The sequence below is a fragment of the Cnephaeus nilssonii genome (genome assembly GCF_951640355.1).
Source record: "Cnephaeus nilssonii genome assembly, chromosome: 2".
Taxonomy (NCBI): domain Eukaryota; kingdom Metazoa; phylum Chordata; class Mammalia; order Chiroptera; family Vespertilionidae; genus Cnephaeus; species Cnephaeus nilssonii.
In genome coordinates, this window is record NC_137073.1 from 81,104,718 (window position 1) to 81,128,199 (window position 23,482).

General features: G+C 37.5%; 2 protein-coding genes across 4 annotated transcripts in view; one reads left to right on the plus strand and one right to left on the minus strand.

Annotated features, from left to right (window-relative positions):
* NLN (neurolysin) overlaps window positions 1-17,615 on the minus strand; it is an 83,815-nt gene extending 66,200 nt beyond the window's left edge. The window contains exons 1-2 of one of the 2 annotated variants that reach the window (XM_079797080.1): window positions 16,537-17,615; window positions 4,263-4,385 (exon numbers count right to left, since the gene is read on the minus strand). The gene's annotated coding sequence lies outside the window, so the exon portion shown is untranslated. Of the gene's footprint in view, window positions 1-4,262; window positions 4,386-5,583; window positions 6,014-16,536 lie in introns of those variants that run through there. The other variant, XM_079797079.1, reaches the window with a different exon arrangement.
* SGTB (small glutamine rich tetratricopeptide repeat co-chaperone beta) lies at window positions 124-23,326 on the plus strand. 2 transcript variants are annotated; one of them, XM_079797110.1, is made up of 9 exons: window positions 124-429; window positions 2,142-2,211; window positions 4,729-4,828; window positions 11,161-11,265; window positions 15,362-15,488; window positions 15,607-15,669; window positions 18,008-18,045; window positions 18,284-18,367; window positions 19,754-23,326. In XM_079797110.1, the coding sequence occupies exons 3-9, from the start codon at window positions 4,740-4,742 to the stop codon at window positions 19,863-19,865; spliced, it is 618 nt and encodes a 205-aa protein (XP_079653236.1). In that variant the 5' UTR covers window positions 124-429; window positions 2,142-2,211; window positions 4,729-4,739; the 3' UTR covers window positions 19,866-23,326. The 2 variants fall into 2 exon arrangements, with proteins under 2 accessions (XP_079653236.1, XP_079653235.1); XM_079797109.1 differs by having other exon boundaries at window positions 15,362-15,500; window positions 19,754-23,325.
* Window positions 23,327-23,482: the final 156 nt, after the last annotated feature.

Below are 23,482 nucleotides of genomic sequence, written 5' to 3' on the forward strand. Positions count from 1 at the left end.
CCCAGTCCGTACCCGGGTTATACACCAAAAGTAGATAATGACTTGCTTGAACAAAATATGATGTAATAGATGTATTGAGAATTATATTCTAAGTAACATTTTTCTTAAGTGAGGAATAGAAATCAAGTTGTCTTTCCTCAATTGCTGGTCTATAAACAGAAATTTCTATTCAGCTCAACCATTTTCCTTATGTTCTGTGATCATAACGGCTGAATTACCACAGATGGCAATAGAGCGCAGATTTCTACCAAAAAAAAAAAAAAAAAAAGATTGTTTCTTTTTTAGGTTGCTAACTTTTTTTTTCACTGTTAAAATTTGTCTCAAGTTGCAATTCAGTGCTTGGAGACAGTTTTTAAAATCAGCCCAGAAGATACACATCTAGCAGTTTCACAGCCTCTGACAGAAATATTCACAAATTCCTTCTGTAAGGTAAGCTGTCATTGTCTTCTCATTAGTATCTGAGTTAAGCTCGACTACAGTATTATATTGGATTTGTTCACATATGAGGGGTCAGGCCTATAAGTAACTAACTTCTTTCTGGGTATAAGACAGTCCACATGGATATGTCTTGTGACCTAAAGCATAATTCTTTTAATGTACTTTAGATTTTCTTATTAGTTACTCTCATCCTCTCGCCTTCTTTTATATTTAAAACATCTTAGTTGACTTTTTAAGTCCTTTACAGTATCAGAGCATTTTTAGATTTCTGACATCTGAATTGACTTTCTCCTAAAACATGGATTATAAGTTAAAAACAAAAGGTTTAATGTTTAGGAAGTAACCATGTAGAAATAGATTAATCAGAATTGAAACATCATTTTGAAGCAGATGTAATCAAGTCTAGCCATTGATGGGCTCTTTAAAACAGGGAAAGGTAAAATAATAAATAAAATAAAACAGGGAAAGGTTCAGGGTCAATGTGCAAAACTAAGATTGAAACCCAATTTTTCCAATTCCTCCTCCCCACAACTGTTTACACGTCTCTGGTTTCTGGCCTCTTCAGAAAACACGGGCCATAAGATTGTCTGAAAAAGTTTAAGTTTAGTGAGTTTGAGGCCCACAGTGATGTCCCATTTTTTCATTACATTTTGGTGCCTCATGAACTTTTGTTTTTCTAGCTCTGTGCTCAGTCTTCAGTACAGAATGGGGAACTGGGGTGAAAAGCTGAAGATCATTTAAAAATGGAAAATGCATGTGTTTCCAATGTCACTCAAGATTTGTAAATTTTCATTTAGTCCATAAGTGCCTTTGCTTTAAATCTTTTTAATGCAAAGGGAGTTTGAGGATGATAGTAGGTGCTAAAAACAGACAGGGATTTTATACTGTTTTTATCTTATGGTAAAATTAATATATACTCATTGTTTTAAAAAATTTGGACAATATGGAAAGACATAAAGAAGAGGCTGAAACTTTTATCTCCAAATATTACAACTGTTAACCTTTTGTGTGTACCCTTCCGGTCTTTGTTTTTTAGACTGTGTATATGTGTGTGTAATAGGAGCTTATAATAAATACTTTTGTTGGTAAACTGTGAATTTGGCTTACTAAGGTATCTCTTAGGATATTAAACATTATATTTCAAAATTTTCACTAATATAAGCAATCCCTTGAACATATTTCTATTCCTATTTTTCATATACTGATTCCATTTTATGTCCATGAAGTAGGATTTCTGGGTATAGGGAAAGCAAGTAAAAAACAAAATTTCAATTCACAGTTGCCCATTATCTTCTAGAAAAATTCCACATATTCTTTCTCCTAATAGAAGTAAAGGCTTTCCCCTGTTCTTGCTAACATTATCATTTAGGTCAAGTGTCCTCAAACTACGGCCCGCAGGCCACATGCGGGTGTTTTTGCCGTTTTGTTTTTTTACTTCAAAATAAGATATGTGCAGTGTGCATAGGAATTTGTTCATAGTTTTTTTTAAACTATAGTCCGGCCCTCCAACGGTCTGAGGGACAGTGAACTGGCCCCCTGTTTAAAAAGTTTGAGGACCCCTGATTTAGGTGTTAGATTTTATGATGTGAAATTACAGATGATTTACTGTGAAATTGGTAATCCATTATTACATTACTTATAGTTCTATCGGATGACTACTAATGTAGCTAAGTGGAAGTATATTAAATTTTTATTTATTTCAGAATGACATTCGGCCTCTCTCAAACTCAGTACCTGGAGATGTGGGAAAAGCTGACCAATTAAAAGATGAAGGTAAATATTTCATAGAAAAATTATTTACTTGGTAAAAATTTCTGAAACTCTGGATAATGTGACTCCATCAATGGATAAGAGTCTGGTTTATACTGTGAAAGAGAAATGGAAGTGATAGAGAAGAAATCTAAAAGTATAGAACGGTTTGTGGCTTGTATCAAGAGAACCAGATCTGTTGTGTATAAAACTTGCAAAACAAATAACTTAAGGGTCATCACTTGTAACTGTCTATGTATACTCTAGGATCCCAAGTTCTTCTTTATGCTTAATCAAAGAGATGAAGATAATTGTCAGTATTATTTTAACTTCTGTATATTTAGTGTTTTTGAGTTCTTTGAAATTTTTCTTCTAGCCAACTAGTACCTTCCTGAAAGATTGCTTTCAAATATTTTTGTGTGCTTTGCTTCTGAAGAGTGACAGAAAGAGCAGATGAAATTAAGAAGTTCTTTGTTGTTATTCCCTGACACATCACAGAAATATTGGCACATCTGATAGGGTTGTTTTGACAATTAAAGGAGACAATTTTATAGGCGAGTACCATGTAACTATAAAGTGCTGTGCAATGCTTAGTTATATTTATCTTCACAGAATTCATCATTTGTGTCTTAAGTTTTGCATATTAAATATTTTGTAACTTGAAGCTTTTTCGTCAATATGTATAAATGTATTTATACATGTAGTATATATACACTGAGTGGCCAGATTATTATGATCTCTGAACACATAATAATCTGGCCACTCAGTGTATATCCTATATAATAAAAGGCTAATATGCAAATTGTCCCTCAACCAGGAGTTCGACCAGCAGGCAGGCCGGCCAACTGCCCATGTCCCCTCCTCCTGGCCAGTCTGGCTGGACCCCACCCATGCACGAATTCATGCACCAGGCCTCATATTTACACACACACACACACACACACACACACACACACACACACATATATACATAACACACACACACACACACACATACTGAGTGGCCAGATTATTATGCGTTCAGAGATCATAATAATCTGGCCACTCAGTGTATATATATTATAGTATCTATACATTTGAGGTGGTTTAGAGGAAAAGACATACAATAGGTTTTAATAATAATAACAATAATGTAATGATAATAAAACACCTTCCCAAGACAAAAAGTTCCAGTGGCAACAAGGAAATCCAAATAACTCAGAAAACGTAAATCTTTTACATGGAAGAAGCAAATTTCTTTAAGTACCTCAGCTAATGTAATTAACGTCTTGCTTAATCATAAAAGCTATGTATTCTTCTTAGCTGCTTTAAAAATACATTAATTTCTTTTGGCATTGGGAGAAAATTAATTTTCTTAACTTTAAAAAAAAGCCTTATTGAGCTATAATTCACATACCATTGCAATTTACTCCTTTAAAGCATGTAAATTCATTTGTTTCTAGCAGATTCACAGAGTTGTGTAGCCATCACCATAATTATAGAACATTTTTATTGCCCCCAAAGAAACTGTGCACCCATTAACAGCTACTCTTTGTATTCACTTCTGACTCTTAATTTGCAGTAACTTTTTATGATTTTACGTGCTTTATTCTACCTGCATTTAATTTAATCTTTCTAGTTCTGTTCCTGCAAAAACCAAAAACCAAATAAAAATCCACTCCTCCTTCTCCCATTAATTAGCTAATGATCTATTAAAAAACAAACCTAAGAGAGCTTCTGGTTTAGAGACAGCTGGAGGAATAATAGAGCCTTTTGGGATGTAAATCCTTTCTCCTAATTCTAGTGTTTTAAAGTTTTTAATTTTTTAAGAATCAGATCTTTTTTCTCTTTAATGGAATACAAAAGACAGCCACAAGAAATCCCATTGTTAACCTAGCTAAATTATTCCTGGTGTATCTGCAGACGTTCTTCCTGAAAATCAGTACCCTGTGGGCTAGCCATGTATCTGAAATTTTGTCTTTCTAGAAATTAATGTCTAATAAGCTCCTTTTCAAAAGAATCTGTGTCTGGAAGAGATAGCATACAAAAATATTATCTGCCAGTAACATATTAGCATGATTAGCTTTGTAGCTTACCCAGGCAGCAGTGGTGAGGGCTTGGCTGCTCAGCAGATGGACATTTTGACAGGGAAGGAGCGGAAGGCCAGGTCTAGATTGAGGTGACAGTTGAGGAGGGTGCTGCATTAAGATGTGGTGGCTCTAAAAGGAAGGGAAGAGGTGAAGATAAAGAAGGTGGGAATAGATTAAATTTTGCCATGAGATAATCATAATTGTTGCATTTACTCACTTACTGAAGCCTGAATTTTATAAGATATACAAACATTAATTTTATTAAGACTCAACACTGTTGAAATCATTCAAACACCCTGAAGGCTAAGGAATATCAACTCCATTGTACCATATAAAATTTATCTCGTATGTTACCGAAAAATCATGTTGATCACCTTCATATTATTGGAGTTTCTATGATTAAAATTTATCTTTCAGACTTTACATTTTCCTGTATATTGTCTTACTGTACCTACTGATTGCTTTATTTTAGGCAATAACCACATGAAAGAAGAAAATTATACTGCTGCAGTGGATTGTTACACACAGGCAATAGAACTGGATCCAAATAATGCGGTTTATTACTGCAACAGGTAAACTGACATAATTGTGACAGGCTTACAGCTCTAAAGCATTTGCATTAATAGCTCTGAAGGAAAACTATAAAATTTATGGAAAACAATAAACCCCAAACGCATACACTTACCATTAAAGCAACCTCTGTTACTAACCTTTCGGCATATTTTGTTTGGTGTAAGTGTTATCAATTTTAGATTCAGCTTTATTCACTAGGCATATCATAAACATGTCCTTTTATTGAAATCCATCATAAACATTATTTAAGTTGATATAAATTAGTGTATTATTACCTCTTCATCTTTTTTATATTTCCAGCACCTATCATTGTGGTGGCAAACACTGTGTTCTTTTACTAAATGGATAATGTACCTTAATTTACTTAACTGTTGACCTACTGGGAGACATTGTGGTTCTTTCCTGTCCCCCGATATTATAGAGCTGCAATGAACATCTTTCTAAAATTATTATTATTATTTTTTTAGACTTTGGATTTATCCTTGAAAATTCACTCAGGAGGTCTAACAATATAAACATTTAAAAATTGTTGATGCAAATTACAAAGTTATTCCAATTTCTTAGAAAATATTCTGAAAATTAATTTCCTCTCCTAGGATTGTATGAGTGTGCATGTTTTTACTACACCTTTATTGTTATTTTCATAGTAATTGTTCTAATTTATATTTAATTATTGCTGAGGTTGGACATTTTTCAAATGTTGGCCATTTGTGGTTTCCTTAGATGATCTTTTCGTTCCTGTGCCACATCTTACCTGTGTGCCCTTACACGTCTTTCTTTCCCTGTTCTGCCCTTTAAACAGAGGCCCGACTCCCATAGGCTGCCTTTTTCAGACTTTTTTGTTCCCTGAGTTTGGGCTGGGTTCAGCTTTGGGAGGTGCTGGCAGGAGCCTGGAGGGCAGAAGGAAGGGAGAAGTTGTGGTATTTCTTCCCCTCTCTTGACATCAGGGTGTTTATCCAGCAGGGGCTGCTTCTCATACTTGTGTCTAGCTCCCACCCAGGATCCCTGCTATCCCAGCTTTTACCAGGTGATGTTGGGTTTTTGGACTCTGCCGTTCATCCTCTGTTATAGGAAGTAACGGCTTCCAGTTATTGGTAGTCTCTAGATTGCTGCACAGCCTCCTGTTTGGTACCTCAGCTCTTGTATCAGCTCTGTAATGAATTCCCTGCACTAAATTATTCTGTTTTAAATATTGAAGTCCCAATAGAAGTTTCTGCAATGATGACAATGCTCTCTATCTGCATTGTCCAATACACTAGCCACTACCAAGAGTTGCTCTTGAGTACTTACAATGTGGCTAGTGCAATTGAGAAACTAAATTTTTAATGTTTAGTTAATTTAAGATCAATTTAAATTAATTAATTTAAATTTGAATAGCTGCATGCGGATTGTGCTACTGGTATGACTGTTTTAACCAATCTGAAACTTTTTATAACAGAGCATAAGCACCATGTAGTCATTAGGTTCACTAGGATTTGTACTTGGTTTGTTAAATTTGGAGTTGAATCTCAGTTTGGCCACTTACTAGCTACATGACCTTGGGCAGCCACTTAACCTTTTTGAGCCTCATTTCCTTTTAAAATAGAGATAATTGTAGTTGTGAGGAGTAGTAATACAACGTCCCTAGCATAGTCCTAGGCTTTCAATGTATGTTTATTTCAGAAACAATCTAATTCCTAGTTGTAGGAACAGGTTTTTGGTATAATTTATTTATGCATAATAAATTCAGGGTGAGGGAAAGTAGGTTTACAGTTGTGAGTACCCAAAACACAGAGTTTATTCTGGTATTACTATTTATTAATTATTGTAGTATTTTCCATACAAACAACTATAAACCCACGTTTGCCCTAGTCTGTAGTATGGGAAATGTAAAGTACCTGTGATTTTTCTGTCTTATTTTTCATAAAAATAGAGTGCAAATAATTCATGCTCTTGCTCTAACAAGCTAAAGAAAGCAAGGTTGCCTGAAAACATGGTGACTTGGACTGTAGTGCTATGCTGGAATTTCATTAGTTATGCCCTGATAACCAGACAGCAGGGGCAGACAGCCCAGACCACATTGTTATTCAGTTCAGACACTGGCATGTTTGGCTTCATCTCACAAGAGATTCAAATGTAGCCTGACTTCTATTCCCTTTTCCGGCCTCAGAGGTCTTTCTTTTGTGAGCTGCACAAATCTGCTTTCATCCTAGCTTGCAGTTGGTGATCTAAAGCTCAAGCTATCAAGATTGAAAGTCATCCTCTTCTCTCTTCCACCCACGCTTCTTTCTGGGTCTGACTCTTACGGCTTTAGTCCTTGTTTCATTATCAGTATCTGAGGCCAGCAATCAGGGCGTCTTCTGTTGTTTCCCTTTTACCTCCCCAATCGCTCATTTGTTCCCTCCTCCTTTTCCATCACTGCTCCTTAGTCCAGGTGCTTAACTTTTGCTAAGCTAGTGGTTTACAGTTTCGACTTGCACTCCCAACTCCTGTCTTCTGCCCAAAGGATCTTTCTAAAATGTGAAATTAATCATCTAATTCTTGCTTTCTGTTCACTAGTTCACGATTGAATTTAAGCTCCTCAGCATGATACATAAGATCTTTTATAATCTGGGCTCTTTTTTTTCTTTTAACTTTATTATCTCTACTTTTCTTCCTCTTCTCTCTACTCTCTATGCACATGTAATATGAAATTTACTGACTAAAAAAATACCATGTTAGGACATCTCTCCATGCTTTTATGTACTCCTTCCTCTGCTTAGAGTATTTCCTGTCTTATCTAATTGGTCAGCTGCTAGTCATCCTTCAAGACCCTGGTAGGGATTGCTTCTCTTGGGAAGACTTTTTTAATTTCTCCGTTGGCAACCTCCTGACATGCCCCTACACCCTTCCCGTCCAATGGAGTGGTGCTGTCCAATTTGGTAGCTCCTAGCCACGTGTGGCTGTTCAAAATGTAAATTAAATTATTTAAAATTAATAAAATAATAAAGTAAAAATTAATAAAATAAAATTGCACTAGCTTATCTCAAGTACTCTTTAGTCACATGTGGCTAGGGGTTACTGTACTGGCTAGCACAGACAAAGAACTTTGCTATCATGGGAGTTCTAGTAGACAGCTCTGCATAGGGTTAACCACACCTTTCCATGTTGTCTCTTCCTTTGATACTTCCATTGTATTCCTCATACTATTTATTTATTTACATGTCTATTTCTCTATTAAGCAGGGAAAGATAGGAAGACAGAGATATATTTTCTTCATTTCTGTATATCTATCTGGTTTTGACTTCAGGGTTTAACATGTTATAAATGTTCAACAAAAGTTTGAGTTGAATTGATTCAGTGAATTTTAGAAGGGAGAATTGCCTCAACTTAAAGACTTCTAATGTGAAGCAGTCACATGGCAGCATGTTTTATATATGTGTGTGTGTATGTATACACTATTTCCTCATATATGTCTATAAAGAAGAGCTTTCTTAACCTTTCTCCCTTTTCCACTTTCTTCCTCGTTCCCCTCCCCTAACTTTCTGAGCATAATTATAGACTTGTGAATTTTTAAAATTCACTAATTGGTGCGTTATAATAAATTATCATAATTGTTATTTTCTCCCATATTTGGCTAGTGGGAGCTCCTTTAAACTGCCCTAGATGTGAGCTCAGCTATTTCTACAAGTACCCCCTGTTCCTTTGAATAGAGAATGGTATTTAGAAACCAAGACCTGGTTGCAAGAGGTGACCATTGCTACTGAAATGTTATTGCTTCTAGGTCCTTTCAGTGGACAGAGCTAGGAAATATGAGGTGTTGTTTTTTTTAAAGTCATCAATTTAACCAGATAACTTCAATTTACATTCCAGTGTCACAGAGATCTCCCTTACTTCTCCCATTTTACATTTGTATCTCTCTTCTCCCGGAACAAAAACCCTGCTTTCCAACTCATCAGTATCTTTACTCACCAGCTCTATCCTCACTATCCTTCAGTTGGTATTACACCAATACTACAACACTAGTAAGTCTAAGTAAACTGCAGAATTTCTTTGAAATTATTTTTGTCCTTAGAATACATCTCACTAAAGGATATACACTCAAAGTACTGTGCTTGAACATTACTTGAATTCTTATTTTTAATATCCAGTTAGAATAATTTGTTTCTGTTTTATTCAGTATGAAGGTTTCTTTTTCACCCTTTCTGATGTCTCATTCCCATTTCTATCCCATCTACCCTATTCCCACGAATCCTCTATAGGATGAAAGACTTTTAATATAGGTTTGACTTCTGAGCCATGTAAATGTTTCCCTTAAAATTAAACAAAAAAGGATGATCAATAAATAATGACTCTATCCTTAATAATGCTCTTTGCCTTATGCCTGGTATTATTTCTATACCAGTTTTCTTTTGCTAGGTTTTCAGTTTGCCTGATTTTCTTTTTCTATCTTCTTTAAACTTTAACCTATGTGTGATTATGTGGGGTTTTTTAAAAAAATATTTTTATTGATTTCAGAGAGGAAGGGAGAGGGAGAGAGAGATAGGAACATAAATGATGAGAGAGAATCGTTGATTGGCTGCCCCTTCGTGCCCCACTCCGCGGATTGATCCCACAACCCAGGCATGTGCCCTGACCAGGAATCAAACTGTGACCTCTTGGTTCATAGGTCGATGCTCAACCACTGAGCCATGCCAGCTGGGCTGATTATTATTTTTTTTTCTTTTTAAAAAAACACACATATTTCTTTATTGATTCAGAGAGGAAGGGAGAGGGATAGAGAGAGAGAAACATCAATGATGAGAGAGAATCATTGATTAAGCATGTCCCCTACTGGGGATCTGAGCCCACAACCCAGGCATGTGCCCCTGGCCGGAATCAAACCCGGGACCCTTCAGTCTGCAGGCCAATGCCCCATCCACTGAGCCAAACCAGCTAGGGCTGGGCTGATTATGTTTTAAGTGATATCTTAAGTATACAATTTGAGAATCCAATTTTCATCTAGGCAACTTTGTGATTGCTTATGTATTTGAATTGTTTTCTGCTAACTTATTTTTTGGCTTCTTTCCTCCCCCCTGTGTGTGTGTGTGTGTGTGTGTGTGTGTGTGTGTGTGTGTGTGTCTTTTATTGTGTTGGTTGAGTTATTTTTACTTCATTTTCTTTCTTTCTAATTATTTGAAAGTGATACACTTTATATCTCTTCTTTTAATGGTCATCCTTGTCACACTATTAGTTTGCATTGAATATTCAGTCAAATAACCCTATACCTCTTTTCCACATTACCTAGCAAAACAGGTTTGTTGAATTCTGTATTTTCACATGTAATTTTTTTTTAACTGAAGCAAAGGAAACTGTTTATTCTCCCCCCCGCCCCAATTTTAGAATCTTAGTTTGAGAAGTAAGGGCCTTAGACATACTGTAAGAAGTAAGGTTTAACAGAGAATTGGACCTCAACCCAGGAATCTAAGCACTATTGAGGGCAGGAATATTATTTTAATTACTGCTCTATCTATTATGCCTAGAAAAGTGTCTGTGCCTTAGGGAGCCCTCAATAGAGATATTAGTTGAAAGAATAAAGTAGAAATATTTAGTCTGGAGAACGAATGGGGTGGAAGAGGGATGCAGGACAGGAGACATTTTGGAACTTTCCAGCTTGAAGGACATGTATGTTGAACAGAAATGCTGCTTGTTTATTATGGCCCGGAGGATTGACGTCAGTGCTACACTAGGGAAACGGAGCTGTGTGGAGGGGTAGTGAGGGGCTTCATTACATTGTTAGGTCCCACACTTTATTCCAGAAAGTCTGCTAGAGATAAACTGGAAGGGATTAAAAAGTCCTTAATTGTTCTGGAATACATATTCCATCTAAGTAGATGGAATACATTGCCATTCTTATTTACAGCCAGATTTAGGCACATGGTTAAATTGGGTTTTTCAATTTAGCCTTGTCCGGTGATCTTAATGTTTCTAGTATAGTGATCATTTAACAGCACAACACTCTGAATAAGCCATTCACAGCAGTCAGTCACTCTGTGTGCCTCCTTAGTAATCCCAAATGTCCTAGCATTCTCAGTTTTCTGTTTGGGCAAATTAAAAAGGCAATAAGAAGGTAGATCAGTTCTATGGCTTGCGTATTTTGTCTTTTCTATGGCAAAGCGAACAGTGGAAAGCAACTTTCATAATTTCTCTGAATTTTGTTTCTGCATTTTTTTCATTTGATTATAGAATTTTCTTAAGACAGTTTGATTTAAATGTTTCCTGGGAGTGATATATAAATTGGGACAAGGAAAATGTTGTTGTATTAGAATCTGAAAAATCTAAATTAGTGCCTTGAAGGATGCTTATAACAAAAAATCTCTTCTTTTTCCCTTAGGGCTGCTGCTCAGAGTAAATTAGGTCACTACACAGATGCAATAAAGGATTGTGAAAAAGCAATTGCAATTGATTCAAAGTACAGCAAGGCCTATGGGAGAATGGGGTAAGTTCTGGGAGAATGTTCAAAGCAGCACCAAGTTGTATCAGATATGCTGTTCTTACTGGCTTGATTTTGAATTTCCTGCTTAATATTGCATCTTTTCAACTAACAAGAAGATAAACATAACACTGAGTGAGGAAATGACTGCAGTTTCTGTGACTTGGGCGAGAGATGATTAGTTGTATGAAGAATGGATGGTTGGTGGAGAAAATCATATAGCCATAATGAGTAGACTCACTTCATGTAGTCCTAATAGATAATTCCTTCTAAGCTCACCTTACCACTCTGAGTTGAGTGCTTCACACCTACTCTTCTCTCTTCAAATTTCCTCTACACCCTCCATGGTACTCTTAGCTGATGATATTACTTTATACTTCATTGAGAAAATGGGTGCATTTAGAAGAAAAATAGCTCATCTTCCTGCTGCCAAATCCACTGATCTACCTGCATTTGTATCTACACAGACTGCCTTTTCTCCTGTTAAAATGGAAGGGTTCTTATCTAAGACTGGTGCCTTCATGCATGCTTTAGATCTCATCACTTTGTACCTTCTCTAGGGCTTTACATTTGTAATCATCTGCTTTATCTTTGGCAACACCAGTTTTCTTGTCTGTAAGAGCGATAATGACTGCATGTGAAATCAGCTACGTCATTTGTCAGTTCCTTTCTCTACAAAGCCCCTGATAGCAGTCTGCACTTCCTGTCTCATCTTCCTCATCTCTCAGTCTCTCTTCAGCTCATTCTATATCACTCAACTGAGAGCTCTATTCAAGGTGACCAATTGTTCATATTGTGCTAAGGCCAAAGGGCAGTTCTGTATCCTCACCTATCCATCTTTTAGTATATTGCATATGATTAACTTATTTGGAAAGTGTCATACTCTAGGCTTCTGTGACGCCACATTTTCTTGGTTTCCCTCCTACTTTACTGGATGTTCTTTCCCAGTCTCCCTTACTGCATCTTCCTTTTCTACCACCTCTAAATAATGGTGCACTTCGGAGCTCTGTCCTCTCCTCTGAGGCTGTTGTCTGTCTTCTCTCTTCTGATTTCGTCCTGTCTGATGCCTTTAAATTCCACTTAACGTCTGTATTAATCATTCATGGGTTCTGTATTTATGAATTCACCTACTTGCTAAAAAATGTTTGATAACTCCAAAATCAAGTCCCTGTGCTTTTGTGTTCATTCACAGTGTGGTGAAAAATTTGAGTCACCCGATGTTGCAAGGTCTCAGCTGAGGTGCATAAGGAGACACTCTGCCTTTTTGTTTCAGTTCTCATGCTGTAAACGAGTGTCCTTTTTGCAGTTTATTTAATGCTATATTTTTTGCATTTTTGTGCCTTTTGTTGTTGATTTCCCAGTTTACAATGGACCCAAACATAGACTGAAGGGTTGTCTAGTGTTCCTAAGTGCAAGAAGGCTGTAATGTGCCTTTCAGAAAACATACACATTAGATAAGTTTTGTTCAGGCATGAGTGAGTGCTGTTGGCTGTCAGTATGATGCTAATGAATTAATAATATACACTAAATAAGGTTTCTTTAAGCAGAATCACACATAAAAGAAGATTATGTATCGATCATTTGATGAGAATGTTGTGACCAAAACCTCACAGGAACCTAACCCTGTATTTCCCCTAGGAATGATTGTTTAGTATTTGTTAAATCAGTGTTTGTGGGGACTTTATAGAGCATAACTACTCTGAATAATAAGAATCAACTCCATATTTTTTTTCAACTCTATATGTCGATGGATCTCTTAATTTACTGTATATTTTAAGTTATATGTCTGAATTCCATATCATATTAACTTCTTTTCATCTGTTTATATGTTTAACTAGAGGCCTGGTGCACAAAATTTGTGCATGGGGAGGGGGTGGCAGGGGGCAGCTCCCTCAGCCTGGCCTGCACCCTCTTGCAATTCGGGACCCCTCAAGGGATAACCAGCAGTCAGACATCCCTCTTGCAATCCAGGACCACTGGCTCCTAACCCCTCGACTGCCTGCTTGCCTGATTGCCCCTAACCACTCGCCTGCCTGCCTGATCGCCCCTAACTCCTCTGCCTGCCTGCCTGATTGCCCCTAACTGCTCGCCTGCCTGCCTAATCACCCCTAACCACCTCAGCCTGCCTGATTGCCCCTAACCACTTGCCTGCCTGCCTGATCACCCCTAACCTTCTCTGCTTGCCTGCCTCATCATCCCTAACCACTTGCCTGCTTGCCTCATCGCACCTAACTGCTCACTTGCCTGCCTGCTTGCCTGATTGCCCCTAACCGCTCGCCTGCCTGCCTAATCACCCCTAACCACCTCTGCCTGCCTGATTGCCCCTAAGCACCTCTGCCTCAGCCCTGCCAAAGGACGTCTGGAATGACGTCCAGAAGGTCATTCGGCTGTCCAGTCTAATTAGCATATTACTCTTTTATTATTATAGATAGGCATTTTTAATTTAACATGTCCCAAACAGGACTCTTATTTCCTTCTTTAGTCTTTCCCATCTCAGGAAATGTTACCATCATTCACCTACCAGTGCTTGGGTCAAGCCTAGGAGTCATCCTTCATTCTCATTATACTTGACACATCTATCAGCAGGTCCTATTAATTCTAGTTTCCACATACACATATCTTAAATTGAAGCATTGATTGCTACCTTGTTTATAACACTAGTCCAAATTGCCATCTCTTACCTAGGCTACCACAGCAGCTTCCTAACTGGTTTCTCCCCTCCCCCTCCCCCCTCCCCCCCAACTAACACCCCATGTTGATCCTCTGCAGAAAAGCCAGAGAGAGCTTTCCAAAGCATAAATCAGATCATGTCACTCCACTGCAACTAGAATAAAATCCAGACTCCAAACCATGGTTCTGTATTATCTGGCACCTGATTACTCCCTGACATCACCTCTTCCCACCCGGCTTTCTGTGCTCTCTCCTCGTCAGCCTTTGTCCTGCTCTCGGAGCACACCTCGCTCGCTGGCTTGGTTCCCAGGCCTTTGTGTCTACGGCTGTTTCTATTTAGCATGCTACGCCCTGATCTTCATATGCCTGCTTTCTTCTCATCGTTCAGGTCTTCTTAGTGCGGCTGCTTTTGAGCAGCTGCCCTATTCATTCTCTTTAATATTACTTTTTTTTTTTTTGCATATTTATTGCTTTTTTCCCCCAGGTAGAATGACATTTTCTTAAATTCAAGAACTTTACCTTCTTTCATTGTGGAATCTAAAATAGTGTCTGGTGCAGAGTAGGGCTTCAGTAAATATTTATTGACTGTTGATTAACTGAGGACTTTGATGAAGCATCTTTCAGGTTGACTCGTAGAAAACTAATTAGGGTCTGAGAATTTTTCTGTGGTTAGGCACAGTTTTTTATCCAGATTGGAAGTCTTGTGAGGTAAACCAGCCGACTTAGATAGTTTGTTAAAAACAAACAAAAACCTCAATACTATATCTCCATTTATACCATTATTATTTAATTCTGAAGTAATTTTCTAATAAATACATTCTAACTAGGTGGAGGAAAATAAAAATTTAATAACTAACTCTGTGACTGGGGTAATAATGTCTTAAGTTGTAAAGGATGCTAATTTTATCTATTTAACAACTAACATGTCTTGTTCAGGAGTGCCCCCCAGCCTGTTTTTATTTTTTAATAAAAAATTGATATTTATCGTGACTCAGTGTCTCTGCTAGGACGTATGAAGAGAGTTGGCATTCTGAAGCACACATCTAGTTCAGAGTCCTTAAAATGAGTTTAACACCATGGAGTTACATGACCACAGGACGGTTAGTTAGCTAACATCTATGTGCAGCTTAATCATTCATAAAAAAAGTTATTTCACATATGGAAGGGGGTAGGTAAGGTTCATTTCTAAGCATTAAGTTCATGGTTAATATAAGCTAGCCAAGATTGTCAGCAAGCAGAATGGAGAGTCCGACTCACAGAATCTTGGAAATAGAAGGAATTTTGATGATACTCCTGTGAACCATAGTATAATGAATAAATTAAGTGTAATTTGGATTCTAGCTGAATACCAAGACAGCTGTTTGACGACGTTTGTAATATCTTGATATCCTTTAACCATGTATCTTATACCCATATACTTTATTCTTTTCAGGCTGGCCCTCACTGCCATGAATAAATTTGAAGAAGCAGTTACAAGTTATCAAAAGGCATTAGATCTTGACCCTGAAAATGATTCCTATAAGTCGAATCTGAAAATAGCAGAACAGAAGTTAAGAGAGGTATCCAGTCCTGTGAGTTATTAATGCTGAATGAGTGAAATATTTTCTGTCATTCACAATTTATTGTAATCAGATTGTAGTGGTTAGAATAATCCTCATATATATAATTCTTTTACAGACAGGAACGGGATTGAGCTTTGACATGACTAGCTTAATAAATAATCCAGCCTTCATTAGTATGGTAAGTATATTTCCTTTTCTGCTCTACTGGCTCTGTTTTTCATGAAGCAATATAGTTCTAACACATTTTAGAAACAAATAAGGGAGCTTTTGTAGTGCCAGTGGTGGTGGTGGTAATAGGATGGTGACGTAATGCTATGGCTGAGATTTTTAACCTGCCTGTGTACCTGTTTGTGAGAAAGCCATGGATAGACTTCAGGAAACCAATGGATTCCATGAAATTGTATATAAAAACTTGTATACATGTGGATATGTGCATTTTTTAAGGGAGAGAACCATATTTTTCATTAGATTGGCATAGGGATCTGCAAATTACAAAAGGTTGAAGACCACTCTTACAAGAAAATGGCCCTAGGAAGATATCTAGTAACTGAGGTCTGAGGATTTGGTTATTGTGGTTCCCTATGTTCTCCTTTCAGCATTGTCTGCTTCCTTTCTATTTTAGTTAATTTTACTTTTTAGTATAATCTATAATAATAAAAGTCTAATATGCTAATTAGGCCAGACAGCTGAATGACCTTCCGGATGTCCTTCCGGACAAAGCCCCGGCAGCGGGGGCTGAGGCAGAGGCAGTTAGGGGCGATCAGGCAGCAAGGCAAGTGGTTAGGGGTGATCAGGCAAGCAGGTGAGTGGTTAGGGGCGATCAGGCAGGCAGGCAAGCAGTTAGGAGCCAGCTGTCCCGGATTGTGAGAGGGTGCAGGCCGGGCTGAGGGGTCCCTCTCCCCCCCCCCCATGCATGAATTTCATGCACCGGGCTCCTAGTTCATATATAAACTCCATCCTTCAAACCAACAATATTACTTATAGACCTTTTTGAAAACACACATGCTCTGGTCCAGTATGTGTAAACCCTGGTTTAGGATGTTACCTGGGTATATAAAGCTCCTTGGGAGACTGTATACTTCTGGCTGAGAACTAGTCTATCAGACGCTATGCCCTTGGAAGGCAGTAATACTTCTTTGTTTCCTTCATAAAATGCCTTGCATCCACTACATCTTCAGCTGAATTGAAATACAGATGGCACATTCCTAGTGAGATAGAAAAGTCTTTTTGAACAATTGGTAGGTTTGTAGCAATTGGTAATTTAAAATTGTTAGTTGAAGTCTTTGTAGACAGTAGTTATCTTTTAATCACTGATCCTAAATGAGGTGTTGGGAAAGCCACCACTTGCTTTTATTACCAGAGAAATACTTTTTGAAGTGACTTGCAAGTAATTCAGTAACTCTTGAGTCTCAGGATTGAGGCCAAATTTAAGATGGTCTTGCTACCTAACCAGTAAATGTATGTCTCTCTCTCTTTTTTTTTTAAAATATATATTTTATTGATTTTTTACAGAGAGAGGAAGGGATAGGGATAGAGAGTTAGAAACATTGTTGAGAGAGAAACATCCATCAGCTGCCTCCTGCACACCCCCTACTGGGGATGTGCCCGAAACCAAGGTACATACCCTTGACTGGAATCGAACCTGGGACCTTTCAGTCCGCAGGCCGACGCTCTATCCACTGAGCCAAACTGGTCAGGGCAAATGTATGTCTCTTTATAGGTTTTGTGACATTTTTGAGCATTGTTACCCATATCTAGGCCTCAGGTTATGCTGTTGTAGTAGGATGTGAAAATGGATTTTAGTTTTCAATTCAGCTTAGCGCTCAAGATGCTTGAAGTGAGGTGTGAGACTATCATAGAGGAGGTGCAGAAGGTGGGGCTTAAAAACACTTTGAGTGACATTCTTAAAAAGGGTCAGGTTGATAGAGATTAAAAGAGGATTTTAGGGGACAGCTATTGGAGTTACTACTGTCTACACAGATTTAGATTCAATTAAAATTTTATGTGAATATTGTTGACTAAAAATTTGAGGCAAAAAAAATTGTTTATGCTTTCAAAATGTAGTTTTAATGTATATGTGTGTATAAATACAATTCCTCTCCCCCTTAGCATGGCAAGAATGGGAACTACTAAACCCCATGGAATCAGGTCACATCTCTTACAGTACTCTTTTGAAGTGAAGCCTCTCCAGTGTAGGAGATGCTTTATACTTTTCAAGTTTCTATTTCTCCATTTGGCTTTATTGATCTGATCAGTAGTAACAAGTATACTGCTGTTAATATCTGTAGTTTATCCTGTTTGTAGTCTCTTTACCCTTGCAACTTATTTTAAATGCCATCATTTTCTAGTACCTTTTTTACATTCCCATTCACTTTGTATAGCACACTAAAACTCTACAGAATGTTAGTACCGACATGGTTTAGCTTTCATTTTTCTGTTTTTTGAAAAAGAAATCTTTGTTGAGGATCCCTAAATATTAACTGTCTTTAATGGGAGATGCCATTTTTGAATTCCAGGCAGCAAGTTTAATGCAGAATCCTCAAGTTCAACAGCTGTAAGTATATAGAAAGAGCATATTACATTTCCTCCCTTCTACTTGCAAGCTCCTAATTTGAGCACATCAGCTCCAAAATGATAAAACTACCTAGACTGCCAGTAATTGGCACTTAAAGTCATACACATTTAGCCTAACCCTCTACATGATGTGGGTATATTTAATTATTTCCCTTGGCCAGTATCCTCCTTGTTAAGACTATATGCCAATCCAGTGATATACCTCTTGCCTACTCTAGAATGTCAGGAATGATGACAAATGCCATTGGGGGACCTGCTGCTGGAGTTGGGGGCCTAACTGACCTGTCTAGCCTCATCCAAGCGTAAGTGTTACTTGAAATAGAAATAGTAAAAAAGTGTTGGTCTTACAGTTTTTCCATAGTTAAAATAGACATAGTTTTTAAAAGTATTTTATGTTTTATAGTTTGTTTCTAAAATGAGGGGATCAGGGCTTTTTTTTTTTTTTTTTTTTTTTTTAATCCTCTCCCTAAGACATTTTTTCATTGATTTTTAGAGAGAGTGGAAGGGAGGGCGGAGGGAGAGAGAGAAACACCAATGTGAGAGAGACATATTGATTAGATGCCTCCTGCATGCAGCCTGACATGGGCTGGGAATCAAGCTTGTAACAGACTTACGTGCCCTTGACCGGGGATCAAACCCACAACCCTTTGGTCCTCGGGCTGATGCTCTCACCACTGAGAAGCCGGTGGAGGCAGGGGCTTGCTTTTTGAATTTTTATCATTTACTGTTAGTATCAGTGGCCTCCCTGGTTGTTAAATTTAAAAGGAGTTCATAAGTTGGAATTTTCAGACTGAAGGGCAGGAATCCAGATCTGCACCCAAGAAAAACGTTTTTCAGCAGATTTGAATAGCTAGTCAAGGACGGAGATTAAAGTCAAGTAGCTACTCAAAATCTGCATTGACTTAGGTAAACACATATATTTAAAAACCAAATTTTACATATATACCAAGGTTCAGACAATCTAGGACAGAATTTTATCCAAACTTTTCAGTGCATGTCATCACTAGAGGAACTGCTTGCTTTGTCTCATTTCCTTCACTTCCAACCAAGTTGCTTAAAATAGTCTGCTCTTTGAATCTGTGTGATGCTGTCACTGAAGATTTTACCTGAAGCCACAAGTATCATTTACTGTTTGTAATCGTGGCCATGCGACCCCATTTGCAACATTACATTTTTAGAATGACCTTTAAGTGGCATGATTATAGCAGAGTCTAACGCTCCCAATTGAGGGTCATGCATCAGGAATCCGTATTAAATTGCTCTAACTTTTTAAAAATTAGTTCAGTGACTTCTATACATATCCCCACATGGGTGTACCATCCTGTCATACGGGAGACTATTAACACTTGACTACAAGAGCAAATACCTTGTAATACGTTTGAGCACACACAATAAAAGCATATACTTTTAGACCTTTGTTTATTCGTGGTTAGGCACTAGAGGGGGAAGTATTCACTCAATCCAGGACCTTTATGGCTTGGGTGTTTTGCTTCTTATAAAGAACAATGCCTTTTAATAATGCTATATGGAGGCAATGGTAAACTTGCAGCTACTACAGTTGTGATTCTAAAAGTTGTCTTTCTAGAAGTTCCCTTTGAGTAGCACCCACATCCTTTGCAGTCCTTTTTTATGGGTATTGTGTGGCTGGGAATTCCCTAATTCATACCACTTTGCTCTTTCACTTCCAGGGGACAGCAGTTTGCTCAGCAGATACAGCAACAGAATCCTGAACTCATAGAGCAACTGAGAAATCACATCCGGAGCAGGTCATTCAGCAGCAGCACGGAAGACCACTCCTGACTCTAGATCAGGGATTCTAGACTGCAAACGGTTACTGCTCTGAAGTGTTTGCTGTAGATAGTGGCCAAAAACAAAAACAAAAAACCTACAGAATAAATCTGTCTAGACAATAGGTTTATCACAAACAGACTTCAACGTAACGTGACTCCTTTGTAATGAATGGTCACTCAACAGGGTTTCATTTTCACATCTTCATCGTCATATCTGTATGCTAGACTTAATAGCAGTAAGGCTGTTTATTGTTGAGTGCTCTGGCTCCCAGTTCCCTTCAGCAGACTTTCTGAGAGGGAAGATGACCAAGAGAAAGGTTTCACATGCTGGGTTAAGAGCAACGTGCTTGCCAATGAGCAGCACGTCTGGAGAGAACTTTGATGTCTAGGTTTAGTCTTGATAATGCCACCAGTGATGAATATATATCTTAGGAGCCAGCACTGTCTTCAATGCTGCTTGTTTTAATGGGTGGCAGGGAGGCATCCGAGCTGGTGGAAAGCCGAATTTGGTGGAAGGGTTGTTTTGAAAAGAAAGAATAGATGCTGTGAATGTATAGAAAGTGAAGGTAGGTAGGATGCTCAGGTTTTCGCATAGTTTTTAACTAATCTTGCCTGTAGTTTGGTATTTATAACATTAGCATGGCTAATTATACTATGTACATAACATAATAAAATACATTTAGAAATCCTTAATGGTATTGGTTAGGCCAGTTGTATAACTATTCAGTTTAACTAGCACAACTTCCCCAGTGGTGACCTTACCATGAAAACTCTCAAATATACCTACATTTAAATAAGCCAATGGCTTGGCTCTTAAGTTAAGGATTTTCTAAGTGGCATTTAATTATGTGCCCATAAACACTGATTTTTTTTTTTAAAAACCTCAGTTATTTTATGGATTACAGAAAGCATCTGTCATTAACAGTGCTGGTTCATGTAATCCTCTGCTATGATTTGGTTTAGCATGTTGCTTTTATGCTTAACTTAATTTGATGCAACTTAAACATAATAGGGGATTTAAAATATTACATTTAAATTAGAATACATATTAGTGGAGAGAAGTGGCATTGTTCGGTACTAATGGCACGGCTCTACCTATAGTGGAGGAGGCTGTTCTAACTGGAATTTCTTTTGTTAATTATGAAATAGGTAAAGTTGGGCAGACACATAATGATTTTGCAAGTGTTGTGAGAAAAAACTGAAAAAGAATGTAATATTAAATTAGTAATACTGATAATAATCAGGACCTTATTAGAACTATTCTCCTCAAAAGAGAATAAAGTTTAAAAACCAACTTTTTCTCTTTCCCTTTGTGACATTAGAGTAGTGGTTCCATAGTTTCACTGTTAAGAGTCACCTGGTTTATTTGCTGAAAATGCAGATTCAGCACCACACTTTCAATTTTTATTTAATAGGTCCTGTAAAAAGGCCCAGGAAGCACCATTTTAAACAGTACTAGGTTAGAGATTTCTCCTCAATTACACCAGCAATACCTAACCCCCACTCTGGGCTTAGGCCACAATGAAGACCTACATGAACCTACACTTCTGTCCAGGGAAGAGAAGGACTTAAGTCGTAGGCCCTCTGAATTAAATCTCCTCTAGTCCATCTAAACCAATTTAATTTTTCATAAATTCAGCTCCTAGTGTCCAAGGATTATACAGAAGGACTAATTACATGAATGTGATGACATTGATGAAAAAAAGCAAAGTCGATCCTTAATTAAAAATCAGTCACTGTTATCCAGTGTTAAGAAAAAGTTTCTAGCATAGCTATCTTGAGTGCATTAAAAATGCTTTCGCCCCTGTTGGTGTGTTCAGTGGCTACAGCGTCAGCCTGTGCACCAGAGCAGCTATTGCCAACCTTTCGGACCTCACCGACCACCGGTTGGCGATCGCTGCACCAGAGGGTCCTGCGTTTGATTCCTGGTAAAGGGCACGTACCTGGGCTCCATCGCATGTGGGAGGCAACCAATTGATGTATTTCTCTCACATCGATGTTTCTCTTCTCCCTCCTTCCACTTTCTCTAAAAAAATCAATGGAAAAATATCTTCACTCCTTGGGTGAGGATTAAAAAAATGCTTTCAGATTGATAAACTAGTAAGCCTCTAGCTCTCTGACTAGTGAAATAGAGAACATACAAATCAACAATGTCAGCGGTGAAGGAGGGGATATCAATGAAGACATTAGAAAATACTACAGGATCATTAGAAAATACTACAACCAACTTTAGATCTATATATTCAACAATATTAACGTTAAAACACACAAATTCCTTGTAGGATAGAAAGTGCTAAAGCTCACTGAAGAAACAGATATCCTCCAGAAAAGAAAGCTCCAGTCCCAAACCATTTCAATGGGGAATTCTATCAAAAAGTTAAGGGAGAAATAATCTCAAGCTACACCATCTTCCAGAAAATAGAAAAGGAGGAAGTACCTCACAACTCATTTTACATACCTGTTATTCTGATACCAAAATCAGACATATTATAAGCAGAACCCTTTAAATCAATGCCTTGATTTGCTAATATCTGCTGTGAAGATTACTTGTTTACAATAAGTAATAGGAATTGGTGTATTTATTCCTTTTTACCTCCTAGATGGTTTGTTAATATACTACCCATACCAAATTCAGTCTAAATGATAGTAGTTTCCTCACCTGGATTTCCATCTGATTCAAGCCATTTTTGCTCAAGTATCTTCCTCACTTTGGAATCACTGCATTTCAAGAAAGTTTTGTGTAGTTGGATTGTGCTAGCTACTCATAAAATTGTAAGAAATGCCCCAAATATTTTATTCTTGCTTATCTGAAACAGGGCATTAAGGTAAATCTTTATATACATACTACTTAGGAATAACTGACTTACATTAATCACATTTCATTGTAGTGGCTGTAGCTATTATGATGCTATGTAAAACGTAAAATATCTTTTTTATGCAAATGACACTTTCATTTAATGTAACAAATTGTTTATCTAATTTTTATAATGTGGTTTAAACAGATCCTTTCTAAAATAAGATTCTCTTTTATTTAAAGAATGAACAATATGTGTCCAGGTTATTGCTTGTAAAAAAGAGACTTTGTAATTAAATCAAATTATATAGCAGATTCCAAGTGACCCATTATATGCTACTTTTTAAATTTGAAACTGAGTGAAACTGAAGGTTTGATCATGAGAAGATGCTTGAAAAACCATGGACGTACCCAGTGCAGTGGCTATAAAGTCTTATTAATCATTTAATCAACCTTATTCATTTTGGAAGAGATATTTTACTCTGCTTACACTTTATCTTGTACAGACATTTCATTAATTATTACTCCAATTTAAGGGGCAAATCTCACTTCAAATATAGCTTTCATTTTGGACCAATTTGTCATGGCAATAAATAATTATGCATTTAAGAAAAACAATTTTTGTATTTGACTTAATGTACTCTTACATTTAAGCAATCCTGTATAATAAAGAGGTAATATGCAAATTGACCGTCACACCATCACAAGATGGCAATGCCCACAGCAGGGGCAGGGCCAGCCATTCCGCATGCCCCGCTGGGGGCTTTGGGTCCTCCTGTACCCCCCACTGACTGACAGCTTGCCCAGGCTTCTCCAACGAGCTGCCCATCCCT

What these genes read in the sequence shown, in the direction of transcription:
- SGTB (XM_079797109.1), top strand. Translation starts at nt 4,740, where the DNA reads ATGAAAGAAGAAAATTATACTGCTGCAGTGGATTGTTACACACAGGCA. An exon ending in GCGGTTTATTACTGCAACAG is followed by an intron (nt 4,829 to 11,160) that starts GTAAACTGACAT and finishes TTTTTCCCTTAG; the next exon opens with GGCTGCTGCTCAGAGTAAAT. An exon ending in ATCCAGCCTTCATTAGTATG is followed by an intron (nt 15,670 to 18,007) that starts GTAAGTATATTT and finishes TTTGAATTCCAG; the next exon opens with GCAGCAAGTTTAATGCAGAA.